The sequence below is a fragment of the Myotis nattereri genome (genome assembly GCF_964212035.1).
Source record: "Myotis nattereri genome assembly, chromosome: 9".
NCBI classification, from domain to species: Eukaryota; Metazoa; Chordata; class Mammalia; order Chiroptera; family Vespertilionidae; genus Myotis; species Myotis nattereri.
Window position 1 is genome coordinate 70,634,734 of NC_138084.1, and position 27,127 is coordinate 70,661,860.

The 27,127-nt window shown below is 44.1% G+C and overlaps 1 protein-coding gene across 1 annotated transcript in view; it reads right to left on the bottom strand.

Moving 5' to 3' along the window:
* The window catches only part of CUL5 (cullin 5), a 102,454-nt gene extending 77,496 nt beyond the window's left edge, over positions 1-24,958 (bottom strand). Inside the window, exon 1 of the mRNA XM_081098786.1 lies at positions 24,505-24,958. Coding sequence (XP_080954912.1) covers positions 24,505-24,528 — 24 coding nt within the window. The 5' untranslated portion in view covers positions 24,529-24,958. The remainder of the gene's footprint in view (positions 1-24,504) is intronic.
* Positions 24,959-27,127: the final 2,169 nt, after the last annotated feature.

Genomic DNA, 27,127 nt, shown 5'->3' on the forward strand with positions numbered 1-27,127 from the left:
TCTCAGAAGTGCTTGCAGTGATCATTGTTCCTGCGCAGGGGCATGGGATGCGGAGATGCGTAGACCACTCTGGTGCAGGGCTGACTGGCAGCCATTGCTGTTTGCTCTGCCCTTGTGATTCTGAGACCCCCGCCCCACCCAATTTACAACCCCACCCAAGCTGTGCACAGCAGCTTTTGCATATGAATGGCCTGTCCTTTCTCAGCCTAAAACCTGTCAAACTGAAGCTGGGTCAGAGAGCCCAAAGCTTCCAAAAGAAGGCCCAAGGCCCGGCAGCAGCAGCCTGCATTGCTTCACAGCTGGGCCTCATCTGGGCACTTCCAAACCCCATACAAAGAGGAGAAATCTGCAGATCTCTCTGTAGCTCCTGCTGGGTGGCCTCAGGCAGTGGCTGTCTTTGCACCTCCTTGGAGATCCAAGAACCAGTGTACCCAGTGGTCAGTGTGAGACCATACCAGATCACAACTCTTCACATCCATAAGAGACACACTCAAGGGGCAGACTCAGTGAGCACCAAAGCCCCACTGAAGCAAGTCCTGCCCCATAGGGGTGTCTCCTGCACAGCGGTTCTTCCATTGTAGACACAGCTGGTCCTCACAGCCTATTGGCCTGGAGGTCAATTCCTCCCAGTGATACCAACTACAATCAAGGCTTAACTACAACAAGACTGTGCACACAGCCCACAAAGGGGTGCACCAAGAGTGTCCACCTCAGGTAACTGGGGAGGCTGAGCCACTGGGCCCTATAGGACACCTAGCACAGAACGCCACTCTATCAACACAGGGAAGCAGCCAAAATGCGGAGATAAAGAAACAGGTCACAAATGACAGAAATGGAGGAAAGCAAACTACTGGATATAGAGTTCAAAACCACAGTTACAAGGTTACTCAAGAATCTTCTGGAAACACCTGAGGATCTTAGTGAGACCTTCAAGGATCTTAGTGAGAATGCCAAAAAAATGGAAAGGGACCAGTCAGAAATTAAGCATACACTGACTGAAATAAAGAATAATTTACAGAGATTCAACAATAGAGTAGAGGATCCCAAGAATCAAGTCAAAGATTTGAAATACAAGGAAGCAAAAAACACCCAACTGGAAGAGCAAAAAGAAAAAAGAATCCAAAAATATGAAGATAGTGCAAGGAGCCTCTGGGAGAACTTCAAGCGTACCAACATTCGAATTATGGGGGTTCCAGAAGAAGAGAGAGAGCAAGATACTGAAAACCTATTTGAAGAAATGATGACAGAAAACTTCCCATACCTCGTGAAAGAAATAGACTTATAAGTCCAGGAAGTGCAGAGAACCCCAAACAAGAGGAATCCAAAGGGGACCACACCAAGACACATCATAATTAAAATGCCAAGGGAAAAAAACAAAGAGAGAATCTTAAAAGCAGCAAAAGAAAAACATTTAGTTACCTACAAGGGAGTACCCATACAACTGTCAGCTGATTTCTCAACAGAAACTATGCAGGCCAGAAGGGAGTGGCAAGAAATATTCAAAGTGATGATGAATAGCAAGAACCTACAACCAAGATTACTCTACCCAGCAAAGCTATCATTTAGAATTGAAGGTCAGATAACGAGCTTCACAGACAAGAAAAAGCTAAAGGAGTTCATCACCACCAAACCAATATCATATGAAATACTGAAGTGTGTTCTTTAAGAAGAGGAAGAAGAAAAAAAAGTAAAGATAAAAAATTATGAACAACAAAGTGACAACAAATACATATCTATCAATAAGTGAATCTAAAAATCAAATGAATACAAAATCAGATGAACAGAGTAAACTGGTGAATGTAATAGAATCAGGGGCATAGAAAGTGAAAGGCCTGACAATTCTCGGGGGGAAAGGGGTGTGGGGGGGCGGTGCAGGAAGAGATTGAACAAAAATCTTACACCTATGGACGAGGACAATGGGGGGTGGGGTGAGGGCATCGGGTGGGGTGGGAACCCGGTGGAGGGGAGGTATGGGGGAAAAAAGAGGAACATATGTAATAATCTGAACAATAAAGATTTAAAAAAAAAGGATCAAGTTGATTCAAAGTAACTTTACTGTGTCATAGCCAAATCAAAATATTTAAAGGAAATTTTAAAAATCCAGTCACTCACACTGGCCTGTGTGGCTCAGTTAGTTGGGCATGGTTGTGTGCACCAAAAGGTTACTGGTTCGATTCCTGGTCAGGGACCATGCCGGGGTTGTGGGCTCAATCCTCAGTGTGTGTGTGTGTGTGTGTGTGGGGGGGGGGGCGTGCAGGAGGCGGTCAATTGATGTGCTCTCACATCGATGTTTCTCTCTCCCCCTTTTTCTACAATCAATAAACATATCCTTGGGTGAAAATTAAAAAAAAAAAAATCAGCTCCCAAAACTTAAAACTAACAATGTCTGACATCCAATAAAAATGAACAGGAAGGCAAAAAAGAGGAAAATCTGAAAAAAGCCATCAACATCAACTGACCCAGAAATGACATGGATAGTTTTAGTAGACAAAGACATTAAGTCAGCTATTATAAATATACTCCACACATTCAAGAAGACAGAGGAAAGCATGAACATCATACAAACAAAAGATTTTTTTTTAAAATGAGTATCTGTGAGCTGTGGGACAACATCAAATGACCTAACCCACATATAACTGGAGTCTTGGGGTGGAGGGAATATTTGAAGAAATAAAAGCCAATGTTTCCTAATTTGATGAAAGCTAAAGCCCCACAGATCTAAGACATTAAACAATAAACAGGTATAATCAATGAAAAGGAGGCCCTAGTAGAGTTAGATTACTGAAATAAGAGCTTTAGCATGAGTTAGAAAGACAGGAGGAAGTAATCAGAGTGGGATGCTTGAAACTGAGGTTATGGAAGGGTAGAATTTAAAAAACTTTCTCATTATATTACTAGAGGCCCACTGCACAAACTTTGTGCATGCGTGGGGGGTAAATCCCTCAGCCCGGCCTGCACCCTCTCACAATCCGGGACCTCTTGGGGGATGTCTGACTGCCAGTTTAGGCCTGATCCCACAGAAATCGGGCCTAAGCTGGCAGCCAGACATCTCTCTCGCAATCCAAAATCCCTCTCACAATCTGGGACTGCTGGCTCCTAACCTCTCGCCTGCCTGCCTGCCTGCCTGATCGCCCCTAACCACTCTACCTGCCTGCCTGATCGCCCCTAACTGCTCGCCTGCCTGCCTCATGGCCCCTAACCACTTGCCTGCCTGCCTCATCACCCGTAACTACTCTCCTGCCTGCCTGATAGCCCCAAACCCCTCTGCCTGCCTGCCTGATCGCCCCTAACTACTCACCTGCCTGTCTGATTGCCCCTAACTGCCTCTGCCTCAGCCCTCGCCTGCTGTGGTGGCCGCCTCTGCCTCGGCCCCTGCCGCCACAGCTTCGTCTGGAAGGTTGTCCAGAAGGATGTCGGGAATGATGTCTGGAAGGTCGTCCACTGTTGGGTCTAATTAGCATAATAGGCTTTTATTATTATAGATTGTTTTATTTAATCATTTTATTGCAAAATTTTCTACTATTTCTTTCATTAAAAATATATGTCATTTGGCTATTCTGGGTTAATAGAGCACAATGAAACTTATGCATATGATATCTGTGGTACAAAAGAGGACTTCCTTTTGTTAATTTTTAGCGAGTTTCCTCTACCTAACCTCTAAGCCTAAGGGATCTCATGAGACATGCAGCCAGGGGAGCAATGGGCAGTGGCAGCTTGTCCTGGGCTAACCCCCTGAACCTGTCTCCAAGTCTCCCTTTCCCCCTTTTCTCTGACTTCCCAGGAAGCCAACACAGCCCAGTCTAGGCTCTCCTGTTGCTTCTCCTGTGCCCTTCCTTGTTTCATTACCCTACGTATGTTTTTGCTGCGGTCAATAAATTCTTGCAAAAAATAAACAAATATAAGGATAAATTCATTTAATCTTTACAGCTATTCTATGTGTTAGGTGACAGTATCATTTTATAAATGAAAAATACTGTACATTGTAGCCTGAGATTAGGATATTTCCCTAAACTTATAGGTAAAAGTGACAGAGTTCAAATCTGAATAGTTTAATTCTGTTAGAGCCACATTCTTAACTACTCCCTGGATTTTTCCTGGATGAGGAATGGAAGAACTAACATTTGGCCAGATCCAGCCTTTCACTTAATTTCATCAGGTTTGTAAACTACAAAAATCTAAATTAAAAGAATTTAGTGGCAATTATCTAGAAGCCATAAGGTAGAAGCATCACTACATAAAAGATATATTTCTCCTTAAACATGATGAGAGAGGGGGAGGACACTATGTTCCCAAAACTTAAATATCTGTTTTCATTGAAATAGAAAATATCACATTACACTTCTCTTTAAAATCTTTAGGTTTCTCTTGTAGAGGAAAAAAAATTTTAAACAAATTCTGACAATGCTTTATTTTCTGAAACTCAAACAACTTATTTTAAGGGGAAAAAAACAAAAATAATAGTAATGATGAAACACTTTATTTTAGGGGGCTTCTTTATCATTCATTTATTACATTTATTCATTCAACCAGTATCTGACTGCCTACTGTACATGAAGAATTATGTCAGTTACTGGGACACATAAATGAAAGGCCTTCAAGGAATTGACATTCTAGTATAGTGCTTTTTAAATTGTGGTTCATAGGTTCCTTAAAGGGCCCCAGGATGTATTTTTTAAAAAAATATTTTTATTGATTTGAGAGAGGAAAGGAGAGAGAAACATCAATGATGACAGAATCATTGATCAGCTACCTCCTGCACGCCCCCTACTGGGGATCAAGCCCGCAACCTGGGCATGTGCCCTCCTAACTGGCAATCGAACTCAGGACCCTTCAGTCCACAGGCTGACACTCTATCCACTAGGCCAAACTGGCGATGGCAGGATATATTCTTGAGGCTCAAAACTAAGAAAAAAATTTTTTTACTTTGTTATTTGTTTTAAAAAGTTAAATAAAATATTAATACAAGTAGAGTGTGGATCATTTTTATGACCTTATAACTAAGACTAACCATTAAAAAAACACAAGTTGTATTATATTAAAATTAAGAACTCTCGTTCCATTAAGAGAGTGAAAATAAGCAATCCACGGAGTAGAAAAAATATTTCTAATACATATACCCAAGATTTTTGATTGGTATCCGACATTGTTAGTTTTATTCCTAAAAATCAATAAGAAAGACAACCCAATTTAAAAACTGGCAAAACATTTGAACAAACCTTTCACAAGGACAGTATCTAAATGGCAAATAACCCTATGAAAAGGCACCCATCATCATTCATCAAAAGGAAAATACATATTAAAACCCCAATGAGCCCTGGCCTAGTGTGGCTCAGTTGGGTGAGTATAATGCAGCAGTCCCGTGCACTGAAGGGTAACTGGTTCAATTCTGGCCAGAGTGCATGCCCAGGTCGCAGGTTTGAGCCTGGTCGAATATGTGCAGGACACAACCAAGTGATGTTTTTCATATCACTGTTTCTCTCCTTCCCACCCCCTTTCTCTTTCTCTCTAAAATCAATTTAAAACTATTTTTAAAAAACCCCACAGTGAAATATTACTACATATTACCAAAAAGGCTAAAATAGAAAAGAACGACAATACCAAGTATTGGAAATAATTTAGAGAAATCACAACTCTCATTGTACTGGTAAGAGTGTAAATTGGTACAACCATTTCAAAAAATGATTTATCAGCATGTATGAAAGCTAAGCATATGTATACTATATAATCCAGCAATTTCACTTGTAGATATACTTCCAACAGAGCTGCATACATTTGTCTATTTATAAAATAAAGTACATAGTATCTTTATTCTCAATAGTAAAAAACTGGAAACAACCCAATATCCATCAACAATAGGATGGATAAATTGTGGAACAGTCATAACAATGAACTACGGTAAAGCAAGAAAAGTTTAACATGTAATAATGCAGATGAATCTCATAAACATAATGTTGAGCAATGAAGTCAGACACAAGAGTACTAACTATGCTCATGAATAGGCAAAACACAACTACAATTATCAGAAATCAGAACAGTGATTATCTTGGGGAGGGGATAGCAAGATAGAGGCAGGGACAGGGCAAGAGAGGGGCTTTTGGGGGTACTGTTAACATTTTACCTAGATAGGGTGCTGATTATACAGGTATGTTAATTAAAAATGCCTGTATAGAGATCATAATACAATTATTTAAAAATTGTCATGCTGGTGTTGTTCATTTAAATCTTGTTGAGATTTTAGTGCTGCATTTAACTGGTAAATCTATTCATTAATTATTAAAGAACTAGTGAAAAAATAAAAAAATAAAAGAACCAGTGGCCTGGTGCACAAATTTATGCACATTAAAAGGAAATTAATTAGAAGAAATACCTTAATATCACTATTTACCCTTTCTCTATAATAGAAGTGTCAGAACTGAATGAAAATTAGTAAGATATATATGAAAATAATATATACATCTACACTAATAAAAGACAGATGCTAATTGACCATACCTTTGCTACGCCCTAAGCCACGCCCACCAGCCAATCAGAGCGACTATGCAAATTAACCCAGCCAAGATGGCAGCCGGCAGCCATGGAGCTGGAGCAAGCAGGAGGCTTGGTTGCCCGGGTGATGGAGGAAGCCAAGCTTTCCCCCTGCTCTGAGCCAGCTGTAGCCTCCTCTCATGGCAACAAAGTTTCAATTATAGAAGACAAATAAATCCCAGATACCTGCTTCCAGCCAGCCTCCACTGGGAGCTTGGGTGGCTAGGGGGTTGTGGCCAGCCTGCAAACAGCCATCAGCCCCTCACCCAGGCTGGCCACACCCTCATGGGGTGAGGGTCCCCACTGGGGGGCTTAGCCAGCCTGAAAACAGCCCTCAGCCCCTAACCCAGACTGGCCAGACACCCCAGCAGGACTCCCCACCCTGAAGGGGCTGTGGCCAGCCTGCAAACGGCCCTCAGCCCCTCACCCAGGATGGCCAGGCACCCCAGTGGGGACACCCACACTGAAGGGGCTGTGGCCAGCCTGCAAACAGCCATCAGCCCCTCACCCAGGCTGGCCAGGCACCCCAGCGGGGACCTCCACCCTGAAGGGGTTGTAACCAGCCTGTAAACTGCCATCAGCCACTCACCCAGGCTGGCCAGGCACCCCAGCAGGAACCCCCCACCCTGAAGGGGCTGTGGCCAGCCTGCAAACAGCCATCAGCCCCTCACCCAGGCTGGCCAGGCACTCCTATATAATAAGAGGGCAATATGCAAATTGACCCTAACAGCAGAACGACTGGGAATGACTGGTCACTATGACACACACTGACCACCAGGGGGCAGATGCTCAATGCAGGAGCTGCCCCCTGGTGGTCAGGTCGCTCCCACAGGGGGAGCTCTGCTCAGCCACAAGCCAGGCTGATGGCGGCCAGTACAGCGGTGGTGGGGGGAGCCTCTCCCACCTCCTCAGCCGCACTAAGGATGTCCAACTGAAGCTTAGGCCTGCTCCCCGCTGGCAAGTGGACATCCCCCGAGGGCTCCCGGGCTGCCAGAGGAATGTCTGACTGCCAGCTTAAGCCTGATCCCCTAGGGAGCCGGCCTAAGCCAGCAGGTGGTCATCCCCTGAGGGGTCCCAGACTGTGAGAGGGCACAGGCCGGGCTGAGGGACCCCCGAAGTGCACAAATTTTTGTGCACAGGGCCTCTAGTTGATTAATAAATAACATGATATAGGAACAACAGACATAATATAAAAACAAAAACATGCTATAAAAACAACAAAGATATGATATAAAAACAACAAAAAGTGATATAAAATCACTGATAAAAACAATGACTGATAAATTGATTAAACTTACTCTAATATCTCCCTGTATACCACACTAAGAGTAAAAACACTTTCAGAGTGCTTGAATAATTTCCCTTGTGATGAAGTATTTACAACTTTAACGTCACACGCTCTTCAAACTTGAGAGAAAGCAACATATAACTGACCATGTCTGAAAATGGTTCAGGTAGGGATATTCCTAGTCTGTCTAGAGCAGTGGTTGTCAACCAGTGTTCCACGGACCACTGGTGGTCCATGAGGTCCAAAAGGTTGGTGACCGCTGTTCTAGAGTTTGTCCTTGTGATTTATTAATAGTTATCGCAAATGCTGACATCACGGGAAACTGTCTTCGAATTAATTTAAATGGGAAGCCAGTGTCAGAAGGGGACAAATCAATTCTTGGAATCAGAACAACCACTCCTTCCACAGATCCTAGTAATACTTCAGCTTCAATTATGTTAGGTCGCAATCTTTTGATAATAAATCTAGTACCATTACAAAGACACCATTTACTATTAAGATTTCTCAGTAGTATCACCATTGCTCCTACTTTCAATTTTAATTTATGAAGCTCGGGAATGCCCGAAGGAGTAATACTATTAAGAAACTCGATGAGAAAATTTTCCTTTTTGGCATCATCCACTGAATCAATGGAATCATCACTCAAATGGTATGTTGTCCCAACAGTTGGTCTTCAGATACATTCTGTTGACAACACCAGCTTCTTTTGGCTTCAGAGGTATATTGTGCCAATACTTGGTCTTCAGACATATTCTGTCAATGATGATGCTTTCTTTCAGCTTCAGAATGTGAACAAAAACAACCAAATTCACAATGGACAATGAAAGATCGAAACATACATGTACGATTGGTGCCAGCTAGAGCTTTATATGTATCGTGCATGTGTGAGTCAATGTTTATTTTTAAATTGCCAGTGCGCATCATATGTACTGGCCAGTTGGTCGGTCAGACGTACGTACAGTTGGTCACTTAGCCATATATATATATATATATATATATATATATATATATATACACTGAACTTAAGAAATGTACAGCGACTTTTACATCTACACATATCAAGAATATTGTACTAGTTTCTTTCCTTCCTTCCGTCCCTTCATTCCTCTTTCCTGAATAATTCAGTCCAAAAGCCAGATTTTTCACTTCCAGAGAAGGAAGTTACATATATGGAAAAGGATAGAAATCAATTTATTGAATTGAGATGAACTCATAGGTTTCAATAATACAGATAAATAAGTATAGGGTGTGTATGTGTATGTCTAGTTCAGTCTACTGAGAGGGTCTGCAAGGAGTGACTCCCCAGTAGACATTAGCATACCTAGCATCCAGATTTTGATTTTGCAATACCCTATTCCATGAAAAGGCTTCTTAGAGAACATGCTAGTTCCAAGGTTGAGTAAAGTAAGAAAGTATTCAATCTAAGCAAAATAAATGATAGTAACAATCTGTAATATATTAGTTAATACAATTCTTTGGATGGTGGGAGAATGATAGCCATTGGCTACTGACATAATCATATTCAACTTCTACAAAGATCATCTATAAATTCACTGAAGGAAAAATTGAAAGGGAGTCTAGCAAAAAGCTACTACTATGGGGCAATAAATGATTATGCCTAAAACTGAGGCAATGAAACAGAAAGGAAGGTGTTAATGGTAAGATGGTTATGAAGCAGATTTTGTAAGAATAAGATTATAATGTAGCCACTTGCCAAATGTGTTACCTTGAGTAAATTACTTAAACTCTTTCTGCTCCAGTTTCATCTATATAAAATGGATATAATAAGTATGTATTTGAAAAGGCTGTTATAAGTATACTAGAGGCTCGGTGCACAAAAATTTGTGCACTCGGGGGGAAGGGGGGTCCCTCAGCCTGGCCTGTGCCCTCTCGCAGTCTGGGACCCCTCGGGAGATAACGACCTGCTGGCTTAGGCCTGCTCCCAGGTGGCGGAGGGCAGGCCCAATCCCTAGGTGCAGATCCTGGTAGGGCTCAGAGCAGGGCTGATTGGGGAGTTGGGGTGCCGCCCCTGTCATGCACAGAGCAGGGCGGATCGGGAGGCTGCGATGCCACCCTCAGTCATGCTCAGGGTAGGGCTGATTGGGGGTTTGGGGCAGCGCCCCCTGTCACACTCAAGGCAGGGTCGATGGGCAGGTTGGGGCGCCACCCCCTGTCACGCACAGGGCAGGGCCCATCAGGGGGGTTGGGACTCCGTACCGTCACGCACAGAGCAGGGCCCATCAGGGGGTTAGGACTCCGTACCCTGTCACGCACAGAGCAGGGCCCATCAGGGGGTTGGGGAGCTCCCCCCTGTCACGCACAGAGCAGGGCCGATCAGGGGGTTGGGGCACCGCAGCCTGTCACACACAGAGCCGCAGGGCAATCAGGGGGTTGGGGAGCTCCCCCCTATCAGGCACAGAGCAGGGCTGATCAGGGGGTTGGGGCGCCTTCCCCTGTCAGGAACACAGCAGGGCCGATAGGGAGGTTGTGGCCCCGCCCCGTCACACACAGAGCCACAGGGCGATCAGGGGGTTTGGGTGCCGGGAGGCATATTACCCTTTTACTATATAGGATAGAGGCCTGGTGCACGGGTGGGGGCCGGCTGGTTTGCCCTGAAGGGTGTCCTGGATCAGGGTGGGGGTCCCCACTGGGGTGCCTGGCCAGCCTGGGTGAGGGGATGATGGCTGTTTGCAGCTGGTCACACACCCTTCAGGGTGGGGGTCCCCACTGGGGTGCCTGACCAGTCTGGATGAGGGGCTGAGGGCTGTTTTCAGGCTGGCGGGTGACTAAAGCTCCCAACCACTCCTTTTTTTCTTTTCTTTTTTATTCTGGGCCAGCTTTAGCTCGGAGGCTTAGCTTCAGCTCTTAGGGCTCCGCTGCTGAAAGCAGGTTTCTGGCCTTTGTTTACCTTCTGTATTTGAAACAATGTTGCGATCCTGCTGGCTGAAGCCGGGCTGACTAAAGCAGGTTTCCGGGGTTTTGTTTAGCTTCTATATTTGTAACATAGTTGCTTAGAGTTGCAGCTCAGAGGCCTGCAGCGGCAGGCGGGGAACGTTGGAGTCCTCCGTCACTGAAGCAAGCAAGCCTCATGTTCGCTTTAAGCTGCCTGGCTGCCGGCCGCCATCTTGGCTGGCAGTTAATTTGCATATTGCCCTGATTAGCCAATGGGAAGGGTAGCGGTTGTACGCTAATTACCATGTTTCTCTTTTATTAGATAGGATATGTGTGAAATGTTCAGAAAGGTAGTTGACATAAAGAAACATACAGTGTTGGCTATCATTATAATACTAGAGGCCCGTTACCCAAAGAGATTCGTGCAATAGGCCTTCCCTTCCCTGGCTGCCGGCACCGGTTTTCCTTTGGCACCCAGGACCCAGGCCTTCGCTCTGGACGGAGCCTTCAGTCTTCGCTCCGCCACTTCACCCCTACGTATGCAAATTAACTGCTATCTTTGTTGGGTTAATTTGTATACTCTCCTGATTGGCTGGTGAGCGTAATGGAGGGACGGTTAATTTACATATTTGTCTATTATTAGGAAAGATTAGAACTTCCACTGCTTCTGCTTCAATAATAACAAGATTTGGTGATAATGAGATGTGGGACTGAGAAAAAGAATGTTGAAAATAACTCAACACAAGCAATATTAAGGCCTTAAGCTCTCAAATGACTAGTGTATAGTCCCCTTCATCACTTGTACTCCCCACTGCTTTTTACTTAACACATTGCAGATAGATCATGAGAATTCTCACTTCATATTACACAGTGTTTTACAAAGTATCATACTTTAAAAAGATATTAGCTTGCAAGAACATGTAATAAATAACTTCAAAATGCAATGGGTATTTAATTTTAAAGCATGTCTTTAAAATTTAAGTAAAACGTTTTTTTGTACTCATTCAATAGAAACTTATCTGGCCACTGGGTAAAGTTAGCAATAAAATTACTGGTCCACAATGTGTTAATATCACCTTCATAGGGCTGAGGGGGAAAAACCAGTGTCAATTTTCTCAGAAACAATTAAGGAGAGAGGATGAAAATAGTAAGAAAAAAAATGATGAAAGAAAAACATGTGAACGAAAGTTCAGCTCCCTTTACCTGCTCTAATCAGCATTAAAAAATCAGGATGTCTTAATATAAAATGTTGCTTGCACAGACTCAAATAAAATATATTCAGCCTTATCTGAAAAGTATTACCTAATGAAAGAATAGTTAAAAACATCACAGTTGCAGGTTCAAGCCCTGGTCAGGACACATACACAGAACAGCAAATTGATGTCTGTCTGTCTTTCTATCTACCCTGACCACCAGGGGGCAGATACTCCAACCGGTAGGTTAGCTTGCTGCTGGGGTCCGGCTGATTGGGACTGAGCGAGACGTGCCGGACATGCCCTGGAGCCCTCCCCGCGGTCCCTCCCTGGCTGGCTAACCTCCCCAGCCCCAATCATGCACCAGTGGGGTCCCTTGTCTGGCCTGTGACCTCTCACAATCTGGGATCCCTCGGGGGATGTTGGAGAGCCAGTTTCGGCCCCATGGCAGAACGACCAGTCGCTATGACGTGCACTGACCACCAGGAGACAATCGCTCAATGCAGGAGCTGCCCCCTCGTGGTCAGTGCACTCCCAGAGGGGGAGCACCACTCAGCCAGAAGCCAGGCTCCACAGCAGCACTAAGGATATCCAACTGACAGCTTAAGCCCACTCCTCCCAGGAGCGGACCTAAGCCATCAGTTGGACATCCCTCGAAAGCTCCCAGACTGGTAAAGGGTGCAGGCTGGGCTGAGTGACTCCCCCTACCCGCCGAGTGCACAAATTTCGTGCACCGGGCCTCAAGTCAATAAATAAGAAAAGACAAGAAAAAGACAGATTGACAGTAAAGTCCCACAATCACTTCTCTGAAGCCATGGTTATTTAAAAAGCAACAAAACAACTGGCCCTGGTCAGTGTTTCTCAATGGTTAGAATGTCGGCCTCTGCACCGAAGGGTTTGCAGGTTCGATCCCAGCTAAGGCATACACAAGAAGCAACCAATGAATGCATTAATAAGTGGAATAACAAGTTGATATTCCTTCTCTCTCTCTCCCTCCTTCCCTTTCTCTCTCTCTCTCCTCTCTCTCAAATCAATAGATTAAAAAAATTTAAAAACAAAACAAAACCAAAAGCCCTGGCAGGGTAGTTCAGTTGGTTAGAGCGACCTCCCAATACACCAAGGTTGTGGGTTCCATCCCTGGTCAGGGCACATACAAGGAACAGCAAACTGATGTTTCCTTCTCTTTCTCTCCCTTCCTCTCTCTCTCTAAAAATCAATAAATAAGAAAAAAATAAATAAAACAGATAGACAGTAAAGTCTCACAATCTCTTAGTTGTAGCCACTGTTGTTTAAAAGCAAACAACAAACAAACAAGACATGCATTAGGAATAAGTTACAGAAAAAGTTTAACTTTTTATAATGTGCTTGGAGTGTGGGGAGGTGTTATAGGCCAGTAATGAAAGATGCAATATGGATCTTTCTAGAATAGAGCACTACTTAAAAAAATCTGCACACCTCCCATCAAAATTCAAGAATGCTTTTTCAAATAACGAGTTAATTTACAATTCTACTTTATTCAGTCCCAAGAAGTAGATATACAATTGCTTATGTGGAGAATTTGATACCATGTTAAAAAATAGGAATGCTTAAATAAATACATACAAATTAACAAAAACACTGGTTTGTAAAAATTTTTTTTAAATATTATTATAGATTTCAGAGAGGGAGGAAGCGGGGAGAGAGATGGAAATATCAATGATGAGAGAGAATCATTGATCAGCTGCCTCCTGCACGTCCCCCACTGGGGATCGAGCCCACAACCCGTGCATGTGCTCCCTGACCGGGAATAGAACCATAACCTCCTGGGTCATAGGTCGACACTCAATCACTGAGCTACGACTGCTGGGCTAAAATGTTTTAAAAGTAAGATTATCATTTTTTAATGACTCACTTACTTTGAAACAAATATTGACCTATTGGTTTGCCTGAAAATGTCCAGAAATTCCTAGATAATATACAGAACAAAACATACCCCATCAATTAGTAGGAGCAATATTACTACAATATTTTACAATGATGTCAACTGTTGCTTTTAAGAGGAAATAAAGAATGAAGTTATTTTCCTGGTCGATGGCTCAGATGGTTGGAGCACTGTCCCATACATCAAAAGGTCATGGGTTCAATTCCAAGTCAGGGCACATACCTAGGTTTCAGGTTCGATCAGGTTGGGGCCCGTATGGGAAGCAACCTGTCAATATCTCTCTATCTCAAACAAATAAAAACATACACATATCCTTGGGTGAGGATAAAAAACAGTAGTTACTATTGCTGTACATCATCATGCTACATCTTCTTCATGACAAAAGTGCAAGGAGAGTTACGGTGAAAGGACAAGTTGAAGGCAAGACAAGAAATAATAATATCTATAGCAATTATTTTCTGTCCTTTGTATTTTTTCATGCCCATAACATTTTGACTACAATACAAGGAGTTTAGTTGTTTTAAGATCTGTATTTGTTCTCTCTTTGAAGTTTCTAATCTATTGACTACAGATTATATCCAATGATGGCATTCTAATAACTTACAAAAGGAATCCAATTTGTATATTTTAAGTCTCTCAAACAAATTATGAGGTTCGCTATTTGAATGTGTGGGTTCCCATATTGTCTATGAGCCACTAGTGCTCCCAGTTATGTGATTTTAAAACCACATTTGCAATCCCCATTAACCAAAAGAACCACAAACTACAGTATACATTTGAATACTGGCAATTCTATGTTCCAGCCACACAACCCTTTTAAAGGTGTTCCTCAGCCCAGGCATCGTGGCTCAGTGGTTGAGCGTCAACCTATGAATCAGGAGGTCACAGTTCAATTCCCAGTCAGGGCATATGCCTGGGTTGCGGGCTTGATCCCCAGTGTGGGGCTTGCAGGAGGCAGCCAATCAATGATTCTCTCTCATCACCAATGTTTCTATCTCGCTCTTCCTCTCCCTTCCTCCCTGAAATCAATAAAAATGCATTTAAGAAATGGTTTTCCTAAAATATGCCAAGCTCACCACTGCACCTCAAGACCTCTGCCTAACATGCAGATCATTCAGGGCTCAGGATCAATGTCACTTCAGAGAGGGCTTCCCAAACCAATCCAAGAAAAATGCTCTCTCACTGTCTTTTCTGCATATCCAGAGCCAAGGTCATGAGCTGGTAGAAGTGTTGCTTTGATTTTGCTATGAGACTGACATTTTGATTCAGACTAAAGAGTACTTTTTAAGAAGACCAGAAAGCTATGGGATCTGACTAAAATGTGTTCTAAGCAAGGAAGGAAAATTCAACGCAACATAGTTGAAAGTGATATTAAGGGTAAAAAATAAAATTATTTTCTGCTGTAAATAAGTAAAATAGTGCCCCATCTTCTGAACACTCTTGATTATATTGTTTTCAACACAGCCCTCATTGCTACAAAACCTACCCAATGTGTTACTTACTTCTTTAACTTGTCTGTCACATAGTATTGAGCACAGAGTAGATGCTCAGGTATTAGTGGAATGAATAAACCCCCGTTATACAGATCAAATATCCTCAATATTACTTGTATGTACTCCATGTATTATGACCAATGTTTTAACCTGAGCTGTAACTTGGTTTGTTTACAAAGCCTATCAGGCACCAGTTTGCTTTACCTACTATACTGAGGCAAGAGGCAGATGGCTTTCTGTGACACAGCTGAGTTCACCAGTCTCCTAGCAAAACACCTAAGAAGAAACATGTCTTTGTCTTTCCTATCCTTCTCTGTCCACCAGATAGAAGCCTAGTGTCCTCTTGATGCCTTCATGAGTCTAAAATGCTCTTCTAATTCATGAAATGACTGATCTCTCAAAGTTTATCTGGAACTGTGACTTCCTGTTAGTAGCTTTAATGAACATACATCATTTCTAGATTATGGTAACTATTCACTCACTTATTTTCTCATACCATGAAAAATTTTCACACATTTATCACACAGTTTTACAGTATGTGATTTGATCCATTATTCCCACTCTACCAATAATCAACATACACCTGAGTTTGTTTTCTCCCTAGGCTGTGAGTGTCAAATGTAACCATGTCTCCAGGACAAGACACTGGAGTGAGAAGGCAGCCCAAGGATCACATCACTCTTAGATGCCCATTCAAGAGGGTAATTTCCATTAACCCAATGAAACCCGACAAGTAAGGTTCTAAATAAAGGAGGCTCTTATCTATGTTAAAATAGACATTAAAAAGAAAGTTCCAGTTGTGTATCTTAACTACACTCATTGACAACATTCAAATCTTGGTATCACGTCCATATTCCTGGCCAAGCATGTTCCTGACTCAATGCCTTCGCATTGGCTGTTCTGTTCCTTCCACCTGAAACTCCTCTCCCAAATATGCACTTGGCTGTTCCCTTGCTTCATTCAGATCTCGCCTCACTTATCTCCTTACAGGCCTTCCCTGATCATCCTATCAAAAATAATACCTATCACTCTCTATCCTTTACCCTGATTATTTTTCTTCAGAACATTTATCACAACCTAACCTTTTAATATACACTATTTGCTTATATGTTTATTGCCTCTCTTCCCCACAAAAATGTAAGTTACATTAAGGGTAAGTATTTGTCTACCTAGATAGCCATTGTCTAGTTGGAATTAGAAAATGCTTGTTGAAATGACTTTATTTTCCACAGACTTAAAGACTCCTGTTTGGTTTCAATGAACATGGTTTCATTAGCACCAATGCCCTTCAATCATGGCCACCCCACAAATCAGATTCTGAATACACGCATAAGAGAAGTACTGATGAGTAACAGGATTTACATGTGACAGCCAAGAAGAGATTGAGGGCCTAACAATGTATCTGATCACGTATTTTCATTATTCATTCTCTATGGAACTTTATTTCAACTCCCTAGTCCAGCATTAAAGACCTTTCACAATCTAACCCTCACTTTCCTTTGCATTCCTATCTCTCACTGTTTCCCATATTCTGGGTTACTGTACTGCAAAGATTTCAGGAGGACCATTCATAGAGAATGCAACGCAGCATACAGTCCAGCTACAAGGTAGCCATACTGATCTAGTCTCCATTCCTGGCAAATTTTCTGCTAATCACCACCTACAAACAGTCTACCCATTCTTCAAAATCCAGCTCCAATGTTTTCACCATAAAACTTTCCTTGATCATCCACCAGAAAGGATCTCAGTCTGTGAGGGATCTTACAGCGCACAGTAACACTCTTGAAGTTTCTGCCTTAGAGCAAATCATTATTTTTTAATCTTTTTTAGTATATGGTAAATTCCCAAATAGGCTGGGCATTGTTTACACATCCTTGTTATCCTTCATGATACCTTGCACACATATCTGATAAAATTATTTTAGCCCTGGCTAGTGTGGCTCAGTTGGCTGAGCGTCATTCCACGCACCAAAAGGTGGCAGTTTGATTCCCGGTCAGGGCACAGGCCCTGGTTGCAGGCTCAATCCCTGGTGGGGCACGTGCAGGAGGCAGCCAATTGGTGTTTCTCTCACATCGATGTTTCTCTCTCTTTCTCTCCTTCTCCCTTCCTCTCTCTCTAAAGACAATAAAAAACATATTTTAAAAAATTATTTTAATAATGAGTAAATTCTACACAACTCTGAATCACTCCTTTGCAGAAGATGGTTAAGGCATCCACACAAATTAATGAAGTCCTGGCACTAAAGGGGCTTACAATCCAGAAAGAGAGATATGTAAACAGATCCTGTAACTAATACTCAAGGCATAATGTAAGTGCTAGAAGAGACTGATGCAGGGCTACGGTTGTGCAAAGTAGGCAACAATTAATTGCAAATGAAAGCACTAAAAGAAAGGAGGTAGTTTGGCTAAGTCTTAATGAATAAATAAGATTTTTTAATAGGCAAACACTGAGGGGAGGGGGGATTCTTGATAAAAGAAACATCAAACATAAGAGTCTTAAAGGCTCTAGTATGCTAGTGAACCAAAAATAACCAGCCAGGTAGACAGAGAGAGAGAGAGAAAGAGGGAGAAATGTGAATATGAATGTGTTATTATGGAGAAGACCCAGTTGGAAGGGTATCTAAGAGTTTGAACCACCAAAGGTATCCGAGCAGGAAAGTTAAATGGTTAGTACTGGTTAGTTTTGGACTAGAGCTCACAACAGAGTTAAGAGATAAAAATCGTGAAATCATGGGAGTTATGACTGCCCCCTCCCCCCCCCAAAAAAAGAAAGTACAATAATAGAAAAGGGCTAAAGATTAAATATTGAGAAATAATTACATTGGGGAGGAGAGAAGAAGAGGGAAGTCAGTGAAAAACACAAAGTGATTTGAAACATAGGAGATCAAGAAGAGAATGTCATAGAAACCAAAAGGGAAGCAGATGTAGTAATCAACAATATCCGGAAAGAGGACGAATGTCTGAGAAGGATCTTACTTGGCAGTGAGGAGGCTGCTGGACCCCTTAAGACTAATAGCTTCAGTATAACTGTGTGAGGGTAGGAAGAGAGCCAAGTCACAGCAAGTTAAGGGAAAAGGGGAAGAATTACAAAGCAGCAAGTGGGGGCTGCTTTTCTAAGAACTGTGACAGTGAATGGAAAGAGAAAAAAGAACACAAGTTTGAGGGCAAAAAGAGCACAGGGTAAGCTTATATGAGTAGTTACATGAACTTTTTTTATTTCCAAAGAATAAAGGAGATTGAAACACAATATAGGAGACATGCTGCCAGGCCGTAGGGGTGAAATGAAGGCAGAACAAGCGGAAGAGGGCAAAACAGAAGGTGCCTTGGAAAAGAGAACATAGGGAAAACCAGGAAATTTTGTGGTATTGACCAAGGAAGTTAACGGCACTCCAAATAGCTTGATAAAGTAATGTGCCAAGAATTAAATGGGGTGGGGAGAAACTAAGATGGCGGCATAGATAAACACCGGGAAATAGTCGCCTCCCACAACAATTGAAAATTAGCCCAAAGGACGGAGCAAACATCGTCCAAAACAACAGGAAGGCTGGCTGAGTGTAATTTCTACAACTAGAAGAAAAGAAAAGCACGCTGAGAGCCAGAGGAGCTGCGGAGGCTGAGTGCAGAGGTACGGTGGCGGCTCGGGCGTGCGGAAAGGGGGTGGCACCTGAGGACGTGGCTGTCTTTTTGAATCACAAGCTCCCGACTGCTCTGATCTCCGGTTCTGGGAAGTCTCTGGGGACTTAGGACACATACGGGGAGAGGCGGCTCTCTCAGGCGGCAGCGGGCGAACTTGAGGGCCGCTTTCCCTCAGAGGTGCTTGCAGCCGTTACCGGGACACTGAGACGCGCGACTCCAGGCGCGGAGAATCAGCCATTGCTTCTTTCTACGCCCTTTGACTCCCTGAGACCACGCCCCACCCGGGCTGCGGCAGAGGCTTTTGCATGTGAATGCCCCAGAACTTTGCAACCTGATAATTACCTAACTGCAGCCGGGCCAGACAGACCCGGAACTTCCAAGAGAAGGCCCAAGGCCTCGCAGCGGCTTGCATTGCTTCACAGCTGAGCCTCTTCGTAGTTCCTGCTGGGTGGCCTCAGGCAGGGGCTGAATTAGCACCTCCTTAGATCCAGGAGCCACTGTACCCAGTGGTCAGAGGGGGTCCATTCTCCCACTTCAGACACAGCTGCTTCCCACAGCCAATTGGCCTGGAGGTCAATTCCTCCCAGTGATCCTACAACAACCGAGGCACCAAGAGTGCACCAAGAGTGTCCACCCCAGGTAACTGGGGAGGCTGAGCCACTGGGCCCTACAGGACACCTGGCGCGCAGGCCACTCTATCAACACAGGGAAGCAGCCAAAATGCGGAGACAAAGAAACAGGTCACAATTGGCAGAAACGGAGGAGGCCAGACGACTGGATATAGAGTTCAAGGCCACGTTTATAAGGTTTGTCAAGAATTTTATGGAAACCGCCGATAAATTTAATGAATCCCTCAAGGAGTATGGTGAGACCATGGAGGTCATGAAAAAGGACCAATTAGAAATTATGCATACACTGACTGAAATAAAGAATACATTACAGAGATCCAACAGCAGACAAGAGGATCCCAAGAATCAAGTCAAAGATTTGAAATGCAAAGAAACAAAAAATACCCAACCAAAAAAGAAGAAAGAAAAGAGATACAAAAAATATGAAGATAGTGTAAGGAACCTCTGGGACAACTTCAAGCGTACCAACATCAGAATTATAGGGGTACCAGAAGGAGAGAGAGGGCAAGATATTGAAAACCTTTTTGAAGAAATAATGACAGAAAACTTCCCCCACCTGGTGAAAGAAATGGACTTACAAGTCCAGGAAGCGCAGAGAACCCCAAACAAAAGGAATCCAAAGAGGACCACACCAAGACACATCATAATTAAAATGCCAAGAGCAAAAGATAAAGAGAGAATCTTAAAAGCAGCAAGAGAAAGACAGTCAGTTACCTACAAGGGAGTACCCATCCGACTGTCAGCTGATTTCTCAACAGAAACCATGCAGGCCAGAAGAGAGTGGCAAGAAATATTCAAAGAGATGAATAGCAAGAACCTGCAACCAAGATTACTTTATCCAGCAAAGCTATCATTCAGAATGGAAGGTCAGATAAAGAGCTTCACGGATAAGAAAAAGCTAAAGGAGTTCATCACCACCAAACCAGCATTATATGAAATGCTGAAAGGTATTCTTTAAGAAGAGGAAGAAGAAAAAGGAACTCTTACCATTTGCCACAGCATGGATGGAACTGGAGAGCGGATAAATACCACAAGATCTCACTTATTTGTGGAATATAATGAACAACATAAACTGATGAACAAGGACTGACCCAGAGACGGAGAGGCATTGATTGGACTGTCGGGCCTTGGAGGGAAGGTAGGGGAGGGTGGGGGCAAGGGGGAAAGATCAACCAAAAGACTTATATGCAAGCATATAGGCCTAACCAATGGACACGGACAACGGGGGGGTGAGGGGGTGAGCGGGGAGGGGGGGGGGTAGAGGGTACACATATGTAATATCTTAATCAATAAAAAATATTAAAAAAAAAAAAGAATTAAATGGGGTGATGCTCAGCAAAATAAGATTGAAACAATTGCTATTCGGGAAAGGATACTCAATTGGAAATGAAGAAAATAGGCACCAAGGACCTAGATGGTAACTGCAAAAATAAAGGAACAAGCAGCATTAAACGTTAAAACAAAATTTTCAAGTAGTAATATTAAAGTTATAAACTCCCCAAGCAACTGATAATCGAATGTCAAAATGTACAACGCAAATCTTGTATTATCCAAAAGATTTCCAAAATCCAGCAACAACCTACTTCTTTTAAATTAAAAAAAAATTTTTTTAATTGATTTTAGAGAGAGGAAGAGGAGGGAAGGAGAGAAAGAGAAACAGTGATGTGAGAAAAACATAGATGGGTTACCTCCTGCATGTTCCCCCAAACCCAGATCAAACCGGCCATCTCGTTATGTGCCCTGACGGGGAAACGAACCTGTCACCTTTTTGGTGTATGGGAGACACTCCAACCAACCAAGCCACATTGGCCAGGGCAATAGTCCACTTTCTTTAAATAAAGAATACAATTGTTATTACAATCAAAATCCAATATTTAAAATAAGTAGGTGATTTTTATTTCAAGTTTCATATCAAAGTTTTGAATCAGTCATAACATATTAACTATCCTTCTGAAGTCTGTCATCCACAAATTCAATAAACTTAATCCAAGTTACTGATAAACAGAAAGAGGACATTTTCCTCAAGTCGGACACTAAAGGCCTCCCTTCAGGGTTGATGACAGCTTAGTGGTCACCAGTCTGTAAGTACAGTTATTTAACTGATAATGAATCAAATTCTAACCGAATTCTTATCCAGCTCACATATCTCCATTTCGACCACAGGACATGCTAATTCTGTCAAATGTGCTCTAGTGAAGCTCTGGCTGGATGGCTCAGTTGGAGCGTCATCCCACACACCACAAGTTGTCCGATTGGATTCCCGGTCAGGCACATACCCAGGTTTTGTGAATGGCAGGCAACCGATCGATGTTTCTCCCTCTCTTTCCCCCTTCCGCTCTCTAAAATCAATAAAACGCTTGCTCGCGCGTGCTCTCTCTCTCTCTCTCTCTGGTGAAATCTAACTGCACAATGTGTAAACATTTTTCTAATGAACCAGTCTATTAATTGTGTCAGAAAAAGGAAATGAGGTGAATCTGGCCATACCCTAGCCAGCCCTATCTTTATTCAAGGTACCACCAGCCTGGAATTTAAATGATCCTATGAATTATGTTATGGACCCTGGTCCCGGTCCTTGGCTCCAGCCTCCCGGGCTTCCCTTTAAATACGTAAACTTTTGAAGAAAAAAAAAAGTATACTTTTGGTGATACAGATAAAAGAATTAAATGTCTCTTTATAGTGTCCTTTATATTATGTTAGTGGAACGTATTTAAAACCACACACTACTAAAAATAATATTTAGAAATTATTTTTCCCTCCGTTCAACATTTCATAAAACAATTTTATTGAAAAGATCCCAGTGAATCTTTGGCATCTGTGTTCATGTTCACTAGAGCGAGTCATTAGCAGTGTTCCAAAACACTGTTTCTTTCCTCTTATTTATAAAAGTTGTTGGAGTCACAGAACTTTTGAATCCTTGTTATCTTTTTAACCTAAACACGAAGTACTCGTGTTCTGTACCTTCAGACAGTTCCTTCACTGGGCAGGTGTATGCTGTAGGTGTAGACTCATCATCTCCACAAGGTAAGGACTTACTCGTGTTGACTGAACCAGCTTCAGATTTAGTATATCTCCTCCAGTCAGTCCTTGGCAAGGCTTTGAATGGGGGCAAATACAGCAACTCGCTCTTTTCCGAGAGAGGTTTTGGGGGAAAAGACCTTGTTGTATATGTGCAACAATCAAGTCAGGAATTCACAAAGAATCAGGAACCCAATCGTTTCTTGGAGACGTTTCAATTAATGACGAGATAGCACTTCTTAGTATATTGCATGTGGGTGCACTAACAGTCGTCTTTAGAAGGCAAACAAGTGTTCTTTCTGAACTAATATATTAGGACTTTGCTATACTGTTCTAAGAGCTGAATAGGACGGGTTACTCAATGCCCATGAATTGTTTTTCTTAGAGAAACAGCCAAGAGTAGCAATTCTAGTGATTTCTGTGTATTGCATACTCAATTGCCAGTCACTGTTTTAAGCATTTTACACTCATTCAACTCAACCTTCACGGTATTTAACAGGTGCTATTAATAGTCCCATTCTACGGATGAATAACCGGGCAGAGAGGGCAGGAAACTTCCCTAAGGTCAAACAGCTTCCGAAGCAGCCCACACTGTCCGGCTCTAGACCCCTCCTCCCTTTCATTGAAAAGAACACACATTGCCTCTTAGGTTAGTAGAAATAGGTCCACCTTCAGAGTCAGTCCCACCTACCGGGCAGTCAGTAAGGCCTGCGAGGGGTGTCAGGATACGCTAACCCATTTTCCACCCAGCTGTTTCCTATATCCATCTACACCGTCCGACGATGACCTGGGCGAGGAGCCCACCCTTTGCACCGAGGCTCCCCGAGCTCATCGCACCCCCATTTATTTCGGTGTCGGTGGTTCTCAACCTTCCTAATGCCCCCACCCTTTAATACGGTTCCTCTAGTTGTGGTGAACCCCAATTTCATTGTTACACATTGAACATCATTAAAGCATAGTGATGAATCACAGAAACGGTATGTAATGATATGTGTGTTTTCCGATGGTCTTACAGGCGACCTCTGTGAAAGGGTCGTTCGACACCCCCCCCCCCCACCCAAAGGGGTCGCGACCCACAGGTTGAGAACCGCTGGGAGACTTTCCAGGCACAAGGCTCCTCCTGGGAACACACGCACAGGACAGACAGACTCGAGGGGCCCCGTCGTCTTCTTCCTCCTCCTCCTCCCAACGCGGTCACCGGCGACAGAGAACCTGCCCCTCGGGGCCTAGCTCGCCTTGGCTCTCCCAGGTACAGAAAACTTAACTTTTAAGCCGTTTTCTTTGACAAAGGTAACGCTTCCAGGCTAAGCCCTACAACGAGGCAGCAGTGCCTCGGTCCCCATCTGCAATGGGTTGGGGTGCAGTTTCCGAAGGAAAAGGGGTAGCCCGGGCGCGGAAGAACCGGGGGCCGATCGCGGGCGAGGACAGCGTGCCGCCGGGGGTGGGGTAGGGTGGAAGCACCGCCGTCCGACGCGGAATCCGGGCGGAGGACGAGGACAGAAACGGAGACCCACGTCGGGCAGCGTTTCCTCGGATTTTCCTCGCATGCACCTTACACCCTCGTTTCAGAAGGAACGGAGACCCCAAGAGTAGCAACTGCCTGGCCGGTCGGGGCACATGCACTTCCTTTCATCTCCCGCCCGAGGCCACAGCGGGTCCCCCCGCCAGCATCACCCCGTCAGCCCGCAGCCCGGCCTCCCGCACACCGGTCAACGCGCCGGAGGGACACCCGGAGCCTCTCGACCCCAAGGCCGGAGACCCGCGTCCCGGTCCGGGCCCCGGCCGCAGCCTCCCGGGCTTCCCTCCCGTGAGACACCGCCCACACTTCCCCTCCGGAACCTGAACCGAGCCTCTCCCAAAAAGCTGGACCCAGCGGTCACCGAGTGGAAGCCAAGCGGGACGGAGGGTCTTACCTTTAACAGATTAGACGTCGCCATGTTCCTTCAACTTCGAGTCTCGCGAGACGGCGCGCGACTTCGTGGCGCTCGGGACCAGGCCGCAGCCGGAGGCCGCGGTGCCCACGGGGCCGACGGGCCCAGCGGGCCGCACCGGGTGCGGCGGGAGCGGGCGGCCTGCCGACGCGCGGACCTCGTCCCAAGTCCCTGGAGCGCTCTCACTGTCTCCCCTACATGGTCACCGCAGCTGCCCCACACGGAAGAGCTCATGCACACGCTCAGGGAGGCCGCTCCGGCGAACAGGGAGAAGGTAACGGGAGCCGACCTGGACTGGAAGAGGAAGCATCGGCTCCACGAGCTTCCCCACGCCTTCGGGTTAGCCTTTGTGGCTGCACCCGCGGCGGCCACCGGCTCCGAACTTAGCTGGGCTTAGGCCCGGCAGCTCGGGCTCCTCGGCCGCATCACGTGACGCGGCGGGCGGGGCGGGGGCGCGCTCGGGAGCGAGCGTGGGAGCCTGGCAGCCTAGGTGGGCCCGGCGGCGGCGAAGGGGCGGGAGCGCGCCCTCTGCTGGCGGGACCGCACATCTTCCCTCATCCCGCGCCCCACATCCCGAGGTACCTGATCCCGAATGAAATGCTTTTAACAGCTGTTTTCAACATGAACTAGCACGTAGAAGCCGCCCAGTAGATATTTGTGGAATGAATATATGAGTGGGTGAATGCACCAACGTACTAACTATTCTATTCAAGAGTGCCCGGCACTGAAATCTATAAACGATGGATCAATCAAGGTTCATAGTATTAACCTTGGATTTCCTGAAGGCACATTATATTAGCAGCTTCTGAACCGTGAGCCCCCCAAGCCTTACCCCTTCAGACCACAAGCCACTGGCCAAGGGAAGAGAACGTAATTTATATGTAGAACCTACATAATACAATGCAATATTGTGTTATGCATGTTTACAAACAGGATTTACAGTGTTAGAAGGAAATAAACCAGGGGAGGGGGATGAAGTTTGGAATTTTAAATAGAGTGAGCCGGGTGGGGCTCACTGAGCAGATGGCATTTGAGCAAAGACTCGAAGAAAGTAAGGCAGAAGGCCAAGTGTAGGTGGGAGAAGAGCAGTCCAGCCGGGACTCAGGTGGCAGGGTGCCCCGAAGGCCCAAGGAACAGTGAGAAGGGTGGTGTGTTCAGAGCAGAAAAAGTAAGGAGAGCGTAAGATTGTATAGGACTTTGTTGACTGTAACGACTTTTTGTTGTTGTTGGTAATCCTCACCCGAGGATATTTTCCCATTGATTTTTAATTTGTAGAGAGAGTGGAAGGGAGGGGGAAAGACAAACATGGATTGGCTGCCTCCAGCACGCCAGGGAGTGAGCCTGCAACCCAGGTACGTGCCCTTGACCAGAATTGAACCCGGGATCCTTCAGTCCAAGAGCTGATGCTCTATTCACTGAGCCAAACCAGCTAGGGCTAAAGTCTGGTTTTTATTCTGGGGGAGGTGGGGCATCATGGCAGGCTTTTGAACAAAGGACTGCCATGGTCAGACTCCCATTTTAACATATTACTGTGACTGCTGCATGGTGAAGAGAAGCAGCAGGGTAATTTAGAAAGGTTTTGTAATATTCATGAACTCAACACAAAAATCATGCCACCTTGGGGGTCTCCGTTTTACAAATGACTTAATAGAGAGCAATCTAGGCACTATTAAATAGTGAGTAAGTAGTGGAACAGAGCTACTATGCCCTAATGTCCTGGAAGAATGTTAACATAGGGATGACTCTTAGAGGTCTTCTTTGTTCTACAGATAAGAAAAAATGAGGCTCAGAGAAGTGATCTGGCCAGGGTCACTCAACTGGGTTAGAGAAAAGACCTCATCCAAAGTAAACTTTATATAATTATGGTTCCCTTTTCCAGGGAAACTAGGTTATCTTTAACCCTGGTTCAACTCTAATGCTTAATGTAAAATGTAAGACTCAATATTAAATTATAATCAGCTTTATGCACTCTTAAAAAAAAAAAAAAAGGTAGGTGACAAGCTGTGATATAAGGAGTGAATGAATGAATGTAGGACCCTACTTAAAGAATCCAATTAAGTATTTAATACTTGTTTGAGTACCTACCACAGGCATACCTCGTTTTATTGCTCTTCACTTTCTTCCACTTCCCAAATGTTGCATTTTTTTATGTCTCTAATATATACAAAAACTCTTTATTTATTTATTTTTATTTTTTAATTTTGTTTTATTGCTTAAGGTATTACAAAGAGTATTACATATGCCTCTTTTTTTTTTGGGGGGGGGGCCCCTTGACCTTCCCCCCGCCTCCCCTACCTCCCAGTGTCTTGTGTCCATTGGTTATGCTTATATGCATGCATACAAGTCCTTCGGTTGATCTCTTAAACCCCCACCCCCGCAAACCTCCCCACTGTAGTTTGACAGTCTGTTCAGTGCTGCTCTGCCTCTGTATCTATTTTTGTTCATCAATTTATAATGGTCTTTATTATCCCAAATGTTGCATTTTTTACAAATTGAAGGCAAGACCCTCCACCAGCAAAAAGATTCCTACTCCCTTTGTTGTGGTAGTCTGGAACTGAACCCGCAAAATCTACTAGGCACTGGAAACACAAGAAATCAACGAGAC